The 15739-nt window shown below is 30.7% G+C and overlaps 1 protein-coding gene across 1 annotated transcript in view; it reads right to left on the reverse strand.

Annotated features, from left to right (window-relative positions):
• pcbp4 (poly(rC) binding protein 4) overlaps nt 1–15739 on the reverse strand; it is a 93089-nt gene that overhangs the window by 4897 nt on the left and 72453 nt on the right. Inside the window, exons 9-10 of the mRNA XM_029430822.1 lie at nt 12930–13004; nt 10563–10634 (exon numbers count right to left, since the gene is read on the reverse strand). Coding sequence (XP_029286682.1) covers nt 10563–10634; nt 12930–13004 — 147 coding nt within the window. The remainder of the gene's footprint in view (nt 1–10562; nt 10635–12929; nt 13005–15739) is intronic.

Below are 15739 nucleotides of genomic sequence, written 5' to 3' on the forward strand. Positions count from 1 at the left end.
GGAGGCTTCAGCACACATCAGGCGTGCAGCTCTCTCAGAGCAGGAAATCTGTTCCAACCGGACAAACATTCTCACTTTGGTGCATCTTTGGTGCCTTTTTTCAGACTAGCAGTAAAAGTGTTTTTATAAACTTTGTTAGCTTAGAAATCGACTCCACCCGAGGATCACTGAGAGGCCGCTCGGGCTTTTATAATCTGATCTAAATTGTTTATGTGTTTTTTAAACTTTTTTTTGTATACTAATCTGGGACGTTTCACTAATGTTACTTAACCTGCTAACAAGTGACATGTCTGTTGTGTTTAGAGCGCATGTAGAAATTAAATCTATAAAACTAGTATTAGAACATGAGGTCGTGCTGCAGCCTCTAGTGGCCAGAATGAGTATTACAACAATAAACACTCTTTTATTTGTATTTATTTATATCCTCACTGAAAGCTTTTATTTTGACACAATCCTGGCTGGATGTCAGCAGCTGATCTGTCATGACGGAGACATTCATTTAATAATAACATGTTGTTCTGAACACTGGGGACATTAAAGAGGTAAACGATGACATTATCTATAAAGAGCTGGGCTGCAGCACAACAATATGTTTTCTAATCTTGCAGAAGTCCAAACACACACCGAGTCCGATCCTGCAAACTGCAACACACGACTTTCACTTTATCCTCACGTCTTCAGTATTAACGGCTGGCGGAGCATCAAGCATCATAACGACCTTTTCGAACTCAAATGTTAATAATACAATAATGAAGATTATCAGGTTCTCAACACGGCATGGAGCAGAGGTGTGCAGGCATGCACTCTGTACACACACATGTATATATCAATATATATAAAAGCCTTTAAACAGCATTATAAAGATGATACATGTGGAACATCAGCTTTAATTAACTAATGTGGTGAAACCTTCAGGATTACTTGAAGTCAACTTCATGTGAAGTTATCAGGAACATTTTAAAATTGATTTCTGAGCAGAGTCGTGGACGTTTCGTGACACGGCTTCGTATTAAAAAAGATTTAAGACCTTTGCTGTAAATATAAGTTATGAGGGTCTAAGGACAGAGGGTCTAAGGACAGAGGGTCTGAGGACAGAGGGTTTAAGGACAGAGGATCTAAGGACAGAGGGTCTGAGGACAGAGGGTCTAAGGACAGAGGGTCTAAGGACAGAGGGTCTGAGGACAGAGGGTCTAAGGACAGAGGGTCTGAGGACAGAGGGTCTAAGGACAGAGGGTCTAAGGACAGAGGGTTTAAGGACAGAGGGTTTAAGGACAGAGGGTCTGAGGACATAGGGTGTAAGGACAGAGGGTCTAAGGACAGAGGGTCTGAGGACAGAGGTCTGAGGACAGAGGGTCTAAGGACAGAGGTTCTAAGGACAGAGGGTTTAAGGACAGAGGGTCTAAGGACAGAGGGTCTGAGGACAGAGGGTCTAAGGACAGAGGGTCTGAGGACAGAGGGTCTAAGGACAGAGGGTGTAAGGACAGAGGGTGTAAGGACAGAGGGTCTGAGAACAGAGGGTGTAAGGACAGAGGGTGTAAGGACAGAGGGGGTCGTATCCTGTACAGTCTGTAAACACTGAGACAAATGTATCATTTGTGATATTGGGCTAAATAAATACATTTGATTTGATTTGCTGTAAAATATAAGTCACTAATATGCTCTGAGACTTGACCTCTCTCGGCTGTTTGCTCTCTCAGAACTTCTCAACATCATCCCGACTGATTCTCAGCCGATAATAATATTAAGAAATCCTCACAGCTCTAATCGTGAAGTACAGATTAATGTTTAATCCCAGAAATGAGTTTGTGATGGCTGCGTCAACGGGGAGAAAATGAGTGATTTGACCAGAAAGCAGAAGAAGAGATGACCCCCCCCCCCGGAGCCTTAAATAATGAATACAAAAAGCATCAATCATTCTGCACTAACCCGACTTCTGTCAACCTCCCCTCCACGTCTCCCTCGTTCTCCCCAAACATAATTTTTCTTTTTCTCGTTGTGTTTTTACTCCACGAACAGCTTTCAGGTGACGTCATGAGGCCTGTGGCGTCTTGGAGGTCGGGATTGAGACGATAGTTCTCAGTGAAGATGAAAAGTATTTATATGAAACCAGAAGGAGAACGTTTCTTATGATCTTCAGTCTTTTGGATAAAAAGAGGAATTTAGACTCGTCGGCCTCCGGTTTACGAGTGTCTGTGTGTGTGTGTGTGTGTGTGTGTTGTGTGTGTGTGTGTGTGCAAGCGTCACTCTCGTGTGTGTGCAAAGTCACTCTCTCGTGTGTGTGTGTGTGTGAAGCGTCACTCTTGTGTGTGTGCAAAGTCACTCTCGTGTGTGTGTGTGTGTGTGTGTGTGTGTGAAGCGTCACTCTCTTGTGTGTGTGCAAAGTCACTCTCGTGTGTGTGTGTGTGTGTGTGTGAAGCCATCACTCTCGTGTGTGTGTGGTGTGTGTGTGTGTGGTGTGTGTGCAGCGTCACTCTCGTGTGTGGTGTGGCAGCCTGTTAATGCTCGTATGGTGTTGCAGGTGAGACTCTGCAGGTGAACAGGATAAATGATGTAACTAACAGATATCAGCTGTTCTTTTCTGAAATGTTTAAATGTTAATGAGACATTAAGTAAAATATGTGTAACTAATATGTGCTGATTTTCTACATTTCCAGATAGAAAGTGAACATTGTTGCGAAGCTGGCAGTGTTAACTAATGAGGATACTAAATAAACAATATATATTTGACTATTACTATAGGAATTTAAAACCATCACATGATTCCAACATCGAGACTAAAATAAATCTTTTGGTAATCGACGTGTTGTTTGAATAGTTTTTTTTGTTAGACGCCTGAAGTAACGGTTTGTGTTTCACACAAGCTCAAGATGTTTTCACATTTTGTTCACAGGCCATCTTTCTGAAGATTGAAAGTGGAGATAAAATGTTTGTTTGCCACATAACTTATTTTCTGCCAATGCAAAGATCCCACTGGCTTTAGAGGGAGGCAGCCAAACACGTCATCCCAGCAGTACGCTGAAGAGGAACGATGAAGAGGAAACGATGTCAAAAGGGATATTTGCATTTTCTATGAGTCCACGAAATGCTGCAGCAGCACGCTCAGAGGCCGCGGGCGCGAACATGAAAAGTATTTAAACGCACAAGGACGTTGACCCGAGGGCCGCGTTCTCCACCGACACGGATCACACGTGTCAGCAGTGATTGTGGGTCGTGGCTGGTTCAAGGACGCTTCGCTCATCACGGCGACACTCGAGGTGCTGCTGGATCTGAGCTCAGAGCGCTCGGCTGATGTTCTGAACTAACACGCATCATCACCGCTGTTTCTGTTTCTCTGCTCATGTGACACCATTTTAAAAACTTTAAAACTGCAGACCAGCTTTATCTTTGTTATCTTTTTATCTTTGTTATCTTTTTTATTTTTTATCTTTGTTATCTTTTATCTTTGTATCTTTGTTATCTTTTTATATTTTTTATCTTTGTTATCTTTTATCTTTGTATCTTTGTTATCTTTTTATCTTTGTTATCTTTTTTATTTTTTATCTTTTTAATCTTATTAATCTTTTTTATCTTTGTTATCTTTTTTATCTTTGTTATCTTTTATCTTTTTTATATTTGTTATCTTTGTTATCTTTTTTAATCTTTTATCTTGTTATCTTTTTATCTTTGTTATCTTTTATCTTTGTTATCTTTGTTATCTTTGTTATCTTTATCTTTGTTATCTTTTTATCTTTGTTATCTTTTTATCTTTTTTATCTTTGTTATCTTTTTTATCTTTGTTATCTTTTTTATCTGTTATCTTTGTCATCTTTGTTATCTTTGTTATCTTTTTATCTTTTTTATCTTTTTTATCTTTGTTATCTTTTTTATCTTTGTTATCTTTGTTATCTTTGTTATCTTTGTTATCTTTTTTATCTTTTATCTTTGTTATCTTTTTATCTTTTTTATCTTTTTTATCTTTGTTATCTTTTTTATCTTTGTTATCTTTGTTATCTTTTATCTTTTTTATCTTTGTTATCTTTGTTATCTTTGTTATCTTTTTTATCTTTTATCTTTGTTATCTTTTTATCTTTGTTATCTTTTATCTTTGTTATCTTTTTATCTTTGTTATCTTTATCTTTGTTATCTTTTATCTTTGTTATCTTTTATCTTTTATCTTTGTTATCTTTTATCTTTGTATCTTTTTATCTTTTTTATCTTGTTATCTTTTTTATCTTTTTTATCTTTGTTATCTTTGTTATCTTTGTTATCTTTTTATCTTTTTTATCTTTGTTATCTTTTTTATCTTTGTTATCTTTTATCTTTTTTATCTTGTTTGCTTTGTTATCTTTGTTATCTTTGTTATCTTTTATCTTGTTATCTTTTATCTTTGTTATCTTTTATCTTTGTTATCTTTTTATCTTTGTTATCTTTTTTATCTTTGTTATCTTTTTATCTTTGTTATCTTTTTATCTTTTTATCTTTTATCTTTTATCTTTGTTATCTTTGTTATCTTTGTTATCTTTTTATCTTTGTTATCTTTTTTATCTTTTATCTTTGTTATCTTTTTATCTTTTTTATCTTTGTTATCTTTGTTATCTTTGTTATCTTTTATCTTTTATCTTTTATCTTTTTATCTTTTTATCTTTGTTATCTTTGTTATCTTTTTTATCTTTTTATCTTTTTTATCTTTTATCTTTGTTATCTTTTTATCTTTGTTATCTTTTTATCTTTGTTATCTTTTTTATCTTTGTTATCTTTGTTATCTTTTATCTTTTTTATCTTTGTTATCTTTGTTATCTTTGTTATCTTTTTTATCTTTTATCTTTGTTATCTTTTTATCTTTGTTATCTTTTATCTTTGTTATCTTTTTATCTTGTTATCTTTTATCTTTGTTATCTTTTTATCTTTGTTATCTTTTATCTTTTTTATCTTTGTTATCTTTTTATCTTTGTTATCTTTTTATCTTTTTATCTTTGTTATCTTTTTTATCTTTTTATCTTTGTTATCTTTGTTATCTTTTTATCTTTTTTATCTTTGTTATCTTTTTATCTTTGTTATCTTTTATCTTTTTTATCTTTGTTTGCTTTGTTATCTTTGTTATCTTTGTTATCTTTTATCTTGTTATCTTTTTATCTTTGTTATCTTTTATCTTTGTTATCTTTTTATCTTGTTATCTTTTATCTTTGGTTATCTTTTTATCTTTTTATCTTTTTATCTTTTTTATCTTTGTTATCTTTGTTATCTTTGTTATCTTTGTTATCTTTTTTATCTTTTATCTTTGTTATCTTTTTTATCTTTTTTATCTTTGTTATCTTTTATCTTTTATCTTTTTTATCTTTTTATCTTTGTTATCTTTGTTATCTTTGTTTATCTTTTTATCTTTTATCTTTTATCTTGTTAATCTTTTTATCTTTGTTATCTTTGTTATCTTTGTTATCTTGTTATCTTTGTTATCTTTGTTATCTTTTTATCTTTGTTATCTTTGTTATCTTTGTTATCTTTTATCTTTATCTTTATCTTTTTTATCTTTGTTATCTTTGTTATCTTTTTTATCTTTGTTATCTTTTATCTTTGTTATCTTTTTATCTTTTATCTTTGTTATCTTTTATCTTTTATCTTTGGTATCTTTTTATCTTTGTTATCTTTTATCTTTTTTATCTTTGTTATCTTTTTTATCTTTGTTATATTTTTATCTTTGTTATCTTTGTTATCTTTTTCATCTTTTTATCTTTGTTATCTTTTTTATCTTTGTTATCTTTGTTATATTTTTATCTTTGTTATCTTTGTTATCTTTTTCATCTTTTTCATCTTTTATCTTTGTTATCTTTTTATCTTTGTTATCTTTTTATCTTTTTATCTTTGTTATCTTTTTATCTTTGTTATCTTTGTTATCTTTTTATCTTTGTTATCTTTGTTATCTTTGTTATCTTTTTTATCTTTGTTATCTTTGTTATCTTTTTATCTTTGTTATCTTTTTATCTTTGTTATCTTTTTATCTTTGTTATCTTTTTATCTTTGTTATCTTTGTTATCTTTTTATCTTTGTTATCTTTGTTATCTTTTTATCTTTTATCTTTGTTATCTTTTTATCTTTGTTATCTTTTATCTTTTTTATCTTGTTATCTTTTTATCTTTGTTATCTTTTTATCTTTGTTATCTTTGTTATCTTTGTTATCTTTTTTATCTTTTATCTTTGTTATCTTTGTTATCTTTTATCTTTGTTATCTTTGTTATCTTTTTATCTTTGTTATCTTTTTATCTTTGTTATCTTTTATCTTTTTTATCTCTGTTATCTTTTTATCTTTGTTATCTTTTTATCTTTTTTATCTTTTATCTTTGTTATCTTTTTATCTTTGTTATCTTTGTTATCTTTTTATCTTTGTTATCTTTTTATCTTTGTTATCTTTTTATCTTTGTTATCTTTTTATCTTTGTTATCTTTTTATCTTTGTTATCTTTTTATCTTTGTTATCTTTGTTATCTTTGTTATCTTTTATCTTTTTATCTCTGTTATCTTTTTATCTTTGTTATCTTTTTATCTTTTTATCTTTTATCTTGTTATCTTTGTTATCTTTGTTATCTTGTTATCTTTTTATCTTTATCTTTGTTATCTTTGTTATCTTTTTATCTTTGTTATCTTTTTATCTTTGTTATCTTTTTATCTTTGTTATCTTTTTATCTTTGTTATCTTTTTTATCTTTTTATCTTTGTTATCTTTGTTATCTTTTATCTTTTTTATCTTTGTTTATCTTTTTATCTTTGTTATCTTTATCTTTTTATCTTTATCTTTTATCTTTGTTTATCTTTTATCTTTACTTTTATCTTTGTTATCTTTTTATCTTTGTTATCTTTTTATATTTTATCTTTGTTATATTTTTATCTTGTTATCTTTTATCTTTTTATCTTTGTGATCTTTTATCTTTGTTATCTTTTTATCTTTTTTTTTTTTTTTTCTTTGTTATCTTTTTATCTTTGTTATCTTTTTATCTTTGTTATCTTTTATCTTTTTATCTTTTATCTTTGTTATCTTTGTTATCTTTTTATCTTTGTTATCTTTTTATCTTTGTTATCTTTGTTATCTTGTTATCTTTTTATCTTTGTTATCTTTTTTATCTTTTTTATCTTTGTTATCTTTGTTATCTTTGTTATCTTTGTTATCTTTGTTATCTTTTATCTTTTTTATCTTTGTTATCTTTTTATCCTTGTTATCTTTTTATCTTTTTTATCTTTTTATCTTTGTTATCTTTGTTATCTTTGTTATCTTTTTATCTTTGTTATCTTTTTATCTTTTTATCTTTGTTATCTTTTATTCTTTGTTATCTTTTTATCTTTGTTATCTTTGTTATCTTTTTATCTTTGTTATCTTTTTATCTTTGTTATCTTTTTATCTTTGTTATTTATCTTTTTATCTTTGTTATCTTTGTTATCTTTGTTATCTTTTTGTCTTTGTTATCTTTTTATCGTTTTATCTTTGTTATCTTTTATCTTTGTTATCTTTTTATCTTTATTATCTTTTTATCTTTATTATCTTTTTATCTTGTTATCTTTTTATCTTTATCTTTGTTTATCTTTTTTATCTTTGTTATCTTTGTTATCTTTTTATCTTTGTTATTTATCTTTTTATCTTTGTTATCTTTGTTATCTTTTATCTTTTTATTTTTGGTATATTTTTATCTTTGTTATCTTTTTATCTTTTTTATCTTTGTTATCTTTTTTATCTTTGTTATCTTTTTTATCTTTTTTATCTTTGTTATCTTTGTTATCTTTTTATCTTTGTTATCTTTTTATCTTTTTTATCTTTTATCTTTGTTATCTTTGTTATCTTTTTATCTTTGTTATCTTTTTATCTTTTATCTTTTTTATCTTTGTTATCTTTGTTATATTTTTATCTTTGTTATCTTTTTTATCTTTTTATCTTTGTTATCTTTTTATCTTTGTTATCTTTTTATCTTTTTTATCTTTGTTATCTTTTTATCTTTGTTATCTTTGTTATCTTTGTATCTTTGTTATCTTTTTATCTTTGTTATCTTGTTATCTTTTTATCTTGTTATCTTGTTATCTTTGTATCTTTTTTATCGTTGTTATCTTTGTTATCTTTGTTATCTTTGTCATCTTTTTATCTTTGTTATCTTTTTATCTTTGTTATTTTTGTTATCTTTTATCTTTGTTATCTTTTTATCTTTGTTATCTTTTATCTTTGTTATCTTTTTATCTTTTATCTTTGTTATCTTTTTATCTTTGTTATCTTTTTATCTTTGTTATCTTTTTATCTTTGTTATCTTTGTTATCTTTTTATCTTTGTTATCTTTGTTATCTTTTTATCTTTTTTATCTTTTTTATCTTTGTTATCTTTTTATCTTTTATCTTTGTTATCTTTTTATCTTTGTTATCTTTTATCTTTTTATCTTTGTGATCTTTTTATCTTTGTTATCTTTTTATCTTTTTTATCTTTGTTATCTTTTTATCTTTGTTATCTTTTTATCTTTGTTATCTTTGTTATCTTTGTTATCTTTTTATCTTTTTATCTTTATCTTTTATCTTTTTTATCTTTTTATCTTTTTTATCTTTTATCTTTGTTATCTTTTTATCTTTGTTATCTTTGTTATCTTTTTATCTTTTTTATCTTTTATCTTTGTTATCTTTTTATCTTTGTTATCTTTGTTATCTTTTTATCTTTGTTATCTTTTTATCTTTTATCTTTGTTATCTTTTTATCTTTGTTATCTTTTTATCTTTGTTATCTTTTTATCTTTGTTATCTTTTTATCTTTGTTACTTTTTATCTTTGTTATCTTTTTATCTTTGTTATTTATCTTTTTATCTTTGTTATCTTTGTTATCTTTTTATCTTTGTTATCTTTTTATCTTTGTTATCTTTTTATCTTTATTATCTTTTTATCTTTTTTATCTTTGTTATCTTTTTATCTTTGTTATCTTTTTATCTTTATTATCTTTTATCTTTGTTATCTTTGTTATCTTTGTTATCTTTTATCTTTGTTATCTTTTTATCTTTGTTATCTTTTTATCTTTGTTATCTTTTTATCTTTGTTATCTTTTATCTTTGTTATCTTTATCTTTTTATCTTGTTATCTTTTTATCTTTGTTATCTTTTTATCTTTGTTATCTTTTTATCTTTGTTATCTTTATCTTTTATCTTTGTTATCTTTTTATCTTTGTTATCTTTTATCTTGTTATCTTTGTTATCTTTTATCTTTTTATCTTTTTTTATCTTTTATCTTTGTTATCTTTTTATCTTTGTTATCTTTTTATCTTTTTTATCTTTGTTATCTTTTATCTTTTTTATCTTTGTTATCTTTGTTATCTTTGTTATCTTTTTATCTTTTTTATCTTTTATCTTTTATCTTTGTTATCTTTTATCTTTGTTATCTTTGTTATCTTTTATCTTTGTTATCTTTTTTAATCTTTTTATCTTTTATCTTTGTTATCTTTGTTATCTTTGTTATCTTTTTATCTTTGTTATCTTTTTATCTTTGGTTATCTTTTTATCTTTGTTATCTTTGTTATCTTTTTATCTTTGTTATCTTTTTATCTTTGTTATCTTTTTAATCTTATTATCTTTTTATCTTTTTTATCTTTTTATCTTTTTTATCTTTTTATCTTTATTATCTTTTTATCTTTTAATCTTTTTATCTTTATTATCTTTATATCTTTTTATCTTTGTTATCTTTGTTAATTTTTTATCTTTGTTATCCGTATTATTGTTGGGCAAATAATAAAACAAAACATGATAAATAATCATGTTGTCCAAGAGAATTTCTGTCAGATGAAGAATTCAAAAGGACATTTTGAAAAGCAGGGTTAGGGTTTTTAAAACCTATTCATTTAAATTAATTGGCTCATAATTAAAAATCATTCTTATTATATTCTTTATTAATTCTCTAATTATTATTATTTTTCTGTTTTTATTTTCCTTTATATATTTTAGCGTCTGCCCTCAAATGTTTTATTATTTTTATAAGTGCTTTTAGTGTTTAAAGTGTTATTATTATTATTATTATTATTATTATTAATAAAATGTACATAAGTTGTAGAGAGTGTACTGAATGTGACGCAAACATAACTTTAGTCAGACATAAATATTTAAATAATTGTAAGTAATTATTAAAGATATTTATGTATTAAGGAAAAATGTACCTTTCATCAAAGCTGCAGGTAAACAGATTATACTGCAATAATAAATTAAATACTTTAGTGCCATTAAACCTGGATGTTTTATTTCTAATTTTTTTCAGGTGTGAATAATTAATTAAATAATTAAATAATTAATTTTCATGTAATTAATTGATTTTATTGTATTTTTCTCTTTTGTGGTGGTTGTTTATTTATGTGAAAGGTTTAAGGTGTGAACAAACAAAACACTCAATAAAAATGATTATTATGATGTAATATAACTACATAAACATCTGCTCGTGTGTAACATTTTACACAAATTAATATATCACAATATTAAAAATAAACGTATTTTACTAGCTGGAATACCAAATCTAAATACCCAACATGAGCTCTTCCACTTCGAATGTTCCTGTTGTGTTATTGTTATAACGTTGAGTCTGCAGTTCATACTCACTTGCTGCATGTCCACTCCTCCCTGTGCCACCGAGAACAGAGGGTGGGAGCCGAAGTCCGATGCCTCGAACACCTTCAGCCGCCACACGGACACATAACAACCGTTAGAGCTGCAACCTCCACGACTTATATATATTAATATATATATATATTCTACTGCTGCGTTCTTTAATCTGTCGGCTGCCGTTTGGATCATTTCATCCAGAAAAGATTATTTTTTCTCTTCTTTTGTCTTTTATTGTTCACATTTGAATCCCCATCAAACCATTGCTCTCTTCTGGTTTCTGTATGCACCGCACTTTTTATCATTATTATTACCCAGAATGCTTTCTGAGGGCTCGGCGGCCATCTTGAAATATGGAATAATGAATGAGTTTTGTCGAGCGACAGTTTCTGAATTAGTTTCTTTTGTTGGGATTCATTGTGCGTCGCCATTTACTGTTGTTGATGGTAACAATGATATTTAAAAAATAAAATCCTATATTTATAATAATAATACACGTTATGCTAACATCCTGTTTCTCTCTTTGTCTCGCTCCCACAAACGCCACAAATTAGGGGAATTTATTCGCCACAAAAGAGACAAAACAAGTAATAAACAAAGTTAAAGATGAATTTAACTGATAGCATTATTACTATTATTATTATTATTATTATAACATATTCTACAGATATCGAGATTATAGCGTTTTTGTGAATTACTTTTGCCACGATTATCGTGTTGTGAAAATCTAAAATTGAGTCACACACCTAAAGAATGAAAGGCAACACACACACACACACACACACACACACACACACACACACACACTGCACTGTACCCTGAAGTTAAACGTGACCTTGTTTTATTGAATCCTCTTTAGTGTAATAATGATTTACTTTTGGAGGAGGAGGCGTGACGAGGATTTTAAGTTCGAAGGTTGAAGCTGCAGTTTCACACGTTACACATATTTGTGACGCTTACTGATAACGACACGTCGCAGAGTTCATGCACAAACAGACCAAACACACAGACTGCAGCGACGTGTGACTCTGTGCAGACGGACAGAACAACGACCTCCACGCTGCTGAGCGCCGCAACATTCAACCAATCCGAAGACTTTCAGCCCGGAAAACTTTGCAGAGCTCGAGGTAAAGAACCCACAGGGAGAAGCGTTGATGTTGATCTTCACTTTGTAATACTTTTAATTGGGGCTGAGTCAGGACGAGTCCCAATTTAACTTTCTCACAGCATTAGGAATATCAGGGGAAGCAGAACATCAACATTTAGCATCATATGAATCTGTAACAGCAGCTGAAGTGTTTAAAACCTCTGGAGCTGCAGCAGGTGACGCTCTCTGAGCTTTATCTCTGAGCTTCAGGATATAAACAAATACTCATTACCTCTTAAACTATGTCGTCTAAAGTGTCACAAAATTAAAGTTACTTTACTTTTATATTACTTCAATCCCAAATGCAAAAGATAAGAGAAATAAAAATGCTGAAATTCCTCCAATATTTTGTAAGAATTTAAATTTATTTCTACATAATTTTTGAGTTTGTCTTCAATAATAGAAAGTTTAATTTAATGTCATTTATTGGCTATTTCTATAACTGTAAGTTACTTCTTTGTTTTTCTGTAACTGCAACATAATACAGTTATTTGTTGTATCATAATTAGCTGACGCAGTTTCATTTATTGTGTTGCCTGAAAGTTAGCATGATAGCATGCTCTGCTAATGTTACCAGGCTAACATTAGCAGGCTAACATTAGCAGAGGCAGGGAACGCCTTGAGATTGCTTTTAGCTTTGAAAGGCGCTTTATAAATACAATTTATTATTATTATTATAACGTCTGCAGTTCACTAACTAAGTTTGCATTGTTGGCAGTTTTTCCTCTGAATCGAGAGATTAAGTTCAGACGTGTTGGAAGATTAAAAGATTGTGATTCTGGACTACAGAAATAAAGTTGACTTGATGGAAATCAAACCTGTTCTGGAAGGAAATAATTTGTTCACCAATAAATATTCACGTTCTATTTGAAAGTATTCATGACAAAGAAAACTGTTCAAAAATATGTATTGATGTGCAAAGTTGGGTCGAGACTCTTTCATCACTTTCACCGTTTCCTGTTTTTATTGCACACTCTCTGTGTTGTATCTTGTTCTAAACTTTATTTGTTTAGCACTTTTAAAAAGTGCTTCACCACTTTGTAAATGTAGAAATACAGTTTATTATTAGAAATGTCGATGCCACACCGAATCCGTAGCTCGGGCCGAGCTTTATGTGAGACTTTATTATAATAATCCCCATTTTTTAATCTCATTACTTTTTTTTCTGTAACTGCAACATAATACAGTTATACAGTTTGAGTGACTTCCTGTCTCACCTGGTTCCCTGCCAGCAGTACAGTGCCCGGGGCCGGACTTGGTCGGTATGGAATAGTTGCTCCCTTCGGCGGAGACTAAAGAGAAAGATCAAAAAGAGAAAGATCAAAAAGGGAAAAAGAAACTGAACTGAGGAAAAATCAGGTTCATCAGGGACAGAGGACAGTATGTTCTGAACTCCAGGAGAGACTCCTGCAACAATCTGTGACGGGACACAACACACAACCACCAGGGTGACACAAGTAACAACATGTACTACAGAGGGGATTCTGGATCTGTCTTTGTATCACTCCATAAATCACTAAATCCTGTCAACACACAGAACTCTGTGCATCTCCTGCATGTAGTTAGTGTAGCGTGTATAACATGAGCTGTGAGTGACATGTGAACAAAGCCCTCTGCACAAAGCTTCAGAATATAGAGAGGAATGAAAGTGGAAAGTTGGTGTATGTAAGTGCTGCTGAAGTGGAGACTTCTGCTGAAGAGTGTGAGAAAAAGCTCCTTTAGAGAAAAGCTCCTTTAAAGATATGTATTGTAACATTCATACATGTTGTACACACTACAGGTGAACAGAGTCATACATGTTGTACACACTACAGGTGAACAGGGTCATACATGTTGTACACACTACAGGTGAACAGAGTCATACATGTTGTACACACTACAGGTGAACAGAGTCATACATGTTGTACACACTACAGGTGAACAGAGTCATACATGTTGTACACACTACAGGTGAACAGAGTCATACATGTTGTACACACTACAGGTGAACAGGGTCATACATGTTGTACACACTACAGGTGAACAGAGTCATACATGTTGTACACACTACAGGTGAACAGAGTCATACATGTTGTACACACTACAGGGTGAACAGAGTCATACATGTTGTACACACTACAGGTGAACAGAGTCATACATGTTGTACACACTACAGGTGAACAGAGTCATACATGTTGTACACACTACAGGTGAACAGAGTCATACATGTTGTACACACTACAGGTGAACAGAGTCATACATGTTGTACACACTACAGGTGAACAGAGTCATACATGTTGTACACACTACAGGTGAACAGAGTCATACATGTTGTACACACTACAGGTGAACAGGGTCATACATGTTGTACACACTACAGGTGAACAGGGTCATACATGTTGTACACACTACAGGTGAACAGAGTCATAACATGTTGTACACACTATAGGTGAACAGAGTCATACATGTTGTACACACTACAGGTGAACAGAGTCATACATGTTGTACACACTACAGGTGAACAGAGTCATACATGTTGTACACACTACAGGTGAACAGAGTCATACATGTTGTACACACTACAGGTGAACAGGTCATACATGTTGTACACACTACAGGTGAACAGAGGTCATACATGTTGTACACACTACAGGTGAACAGAGTCATACATGTTGTACACACTACAGGTGAACAGAGTCATACATGTTGTACAACACTACAGGTGAACAGGGTCATACATGTTGTACACACTACAGGTGAACAGAGTCATACATGTTGTACACACTACAGGTGAACAAGTCATACATGTTTGTACACACTACAGGTGAACAGAGTCATACATGTTGTACACACTACAGGTGAACAGAGTCATACATGTTGTACACACTACAGGTGAACAGGGTCATACATGTTGACACACTACAGGTGAACAGAGTCAGACATGTTGTACACACTACAGGTGAACAGAGTCATACATGTTGTACACATCTACAGGTGACAGAGTCATACATGTTGTACACACTACAGGTGAACAGAGTCATACATGTTGTACACACTACAGGTGAACAGGTCATACATGTTGTACACACTACAGTGAACAGAGTCATACATTTTGTACACCCTACAGGTGAACAGAGTCATACATGTTGTACACACTACATTGTACACAGGCTAGCAACATACAGTTGAACAGAGTCATAAACACGGTTGTACACAACTACACAGGTGAACAGAGGCAATACAATGTTGGGTACACACGAACAAGGTGACAGAGTCATACATGGTTGTACACACTACAACGGTGAACAGAGTCATCACATGTTGTACACACTACAGGTGAACAGGGTCATACATGGTTGTGACAACACTACGGTGAACAGGGTCATACCATGTTGTACACACTAACAAGGGTAACAGAGTCATACCATGTTGTACAACACTACATGTGAACAGGGTCATACAGTGTGTACACACTAGCAGGTGAACAGAGTCTAAACATGTAACTAACAGATATCATGAAGCTTCCCACTCATGACTCACATCTAACACATACTTTATATTACAAGTTTTACAGTGACATGTTTAATATCAGGATCAGCCTGTATCACATCCCAGCATGCATTGGGAGGAAGGCAGGTAGATCAAAAGATTTCTTACTTGAGATCAAACAAAGTACGAACGACAAGTCAACTGTGAGTGAGTGCAGCTTGAAGGAGTTTAGTTGAGGTCAGCAGTTTTGATTTCTTTTATTTCCTGCGCTCCTCTTTTCTTATCGCAGATTAAGATGCTCAGAATACCAATGAGCTCCAGCAGCCTTGATTTCACTGTTTCCCTCCGCGTCTAATCTCTACGACGTAGCTCAACTTAATGACTGCTGTATTAATTATAAGACAATCAGACTCAGTGTTTCTGTGTGGAAGATTACTGGAGAGCTGGAATCTCGTAGAAACACTTTCATGAGATGTGCTCACACACAAGTGATGCTTTGGATTTGTTGGATAAAACACGAGTTCATAAAACAATCACGTCTGCAGCTCGTCTTTGAATC

This window comes from Cottoperca gobio, chromosome 5 (assembly GCF_900634415.1).
Source record: "Cottoperca gobio chromosome 5, fCotGob3.1, whole genome shotgun sequence".
In the NCBI taxonomy this organism is placed as follows: domain Eukaryota; kingdom Metazoa; phylum Chordata; class Actinopteri; order Perciformes; family Bovichtidae; genus Cottoperca; species Cottoperca gobio.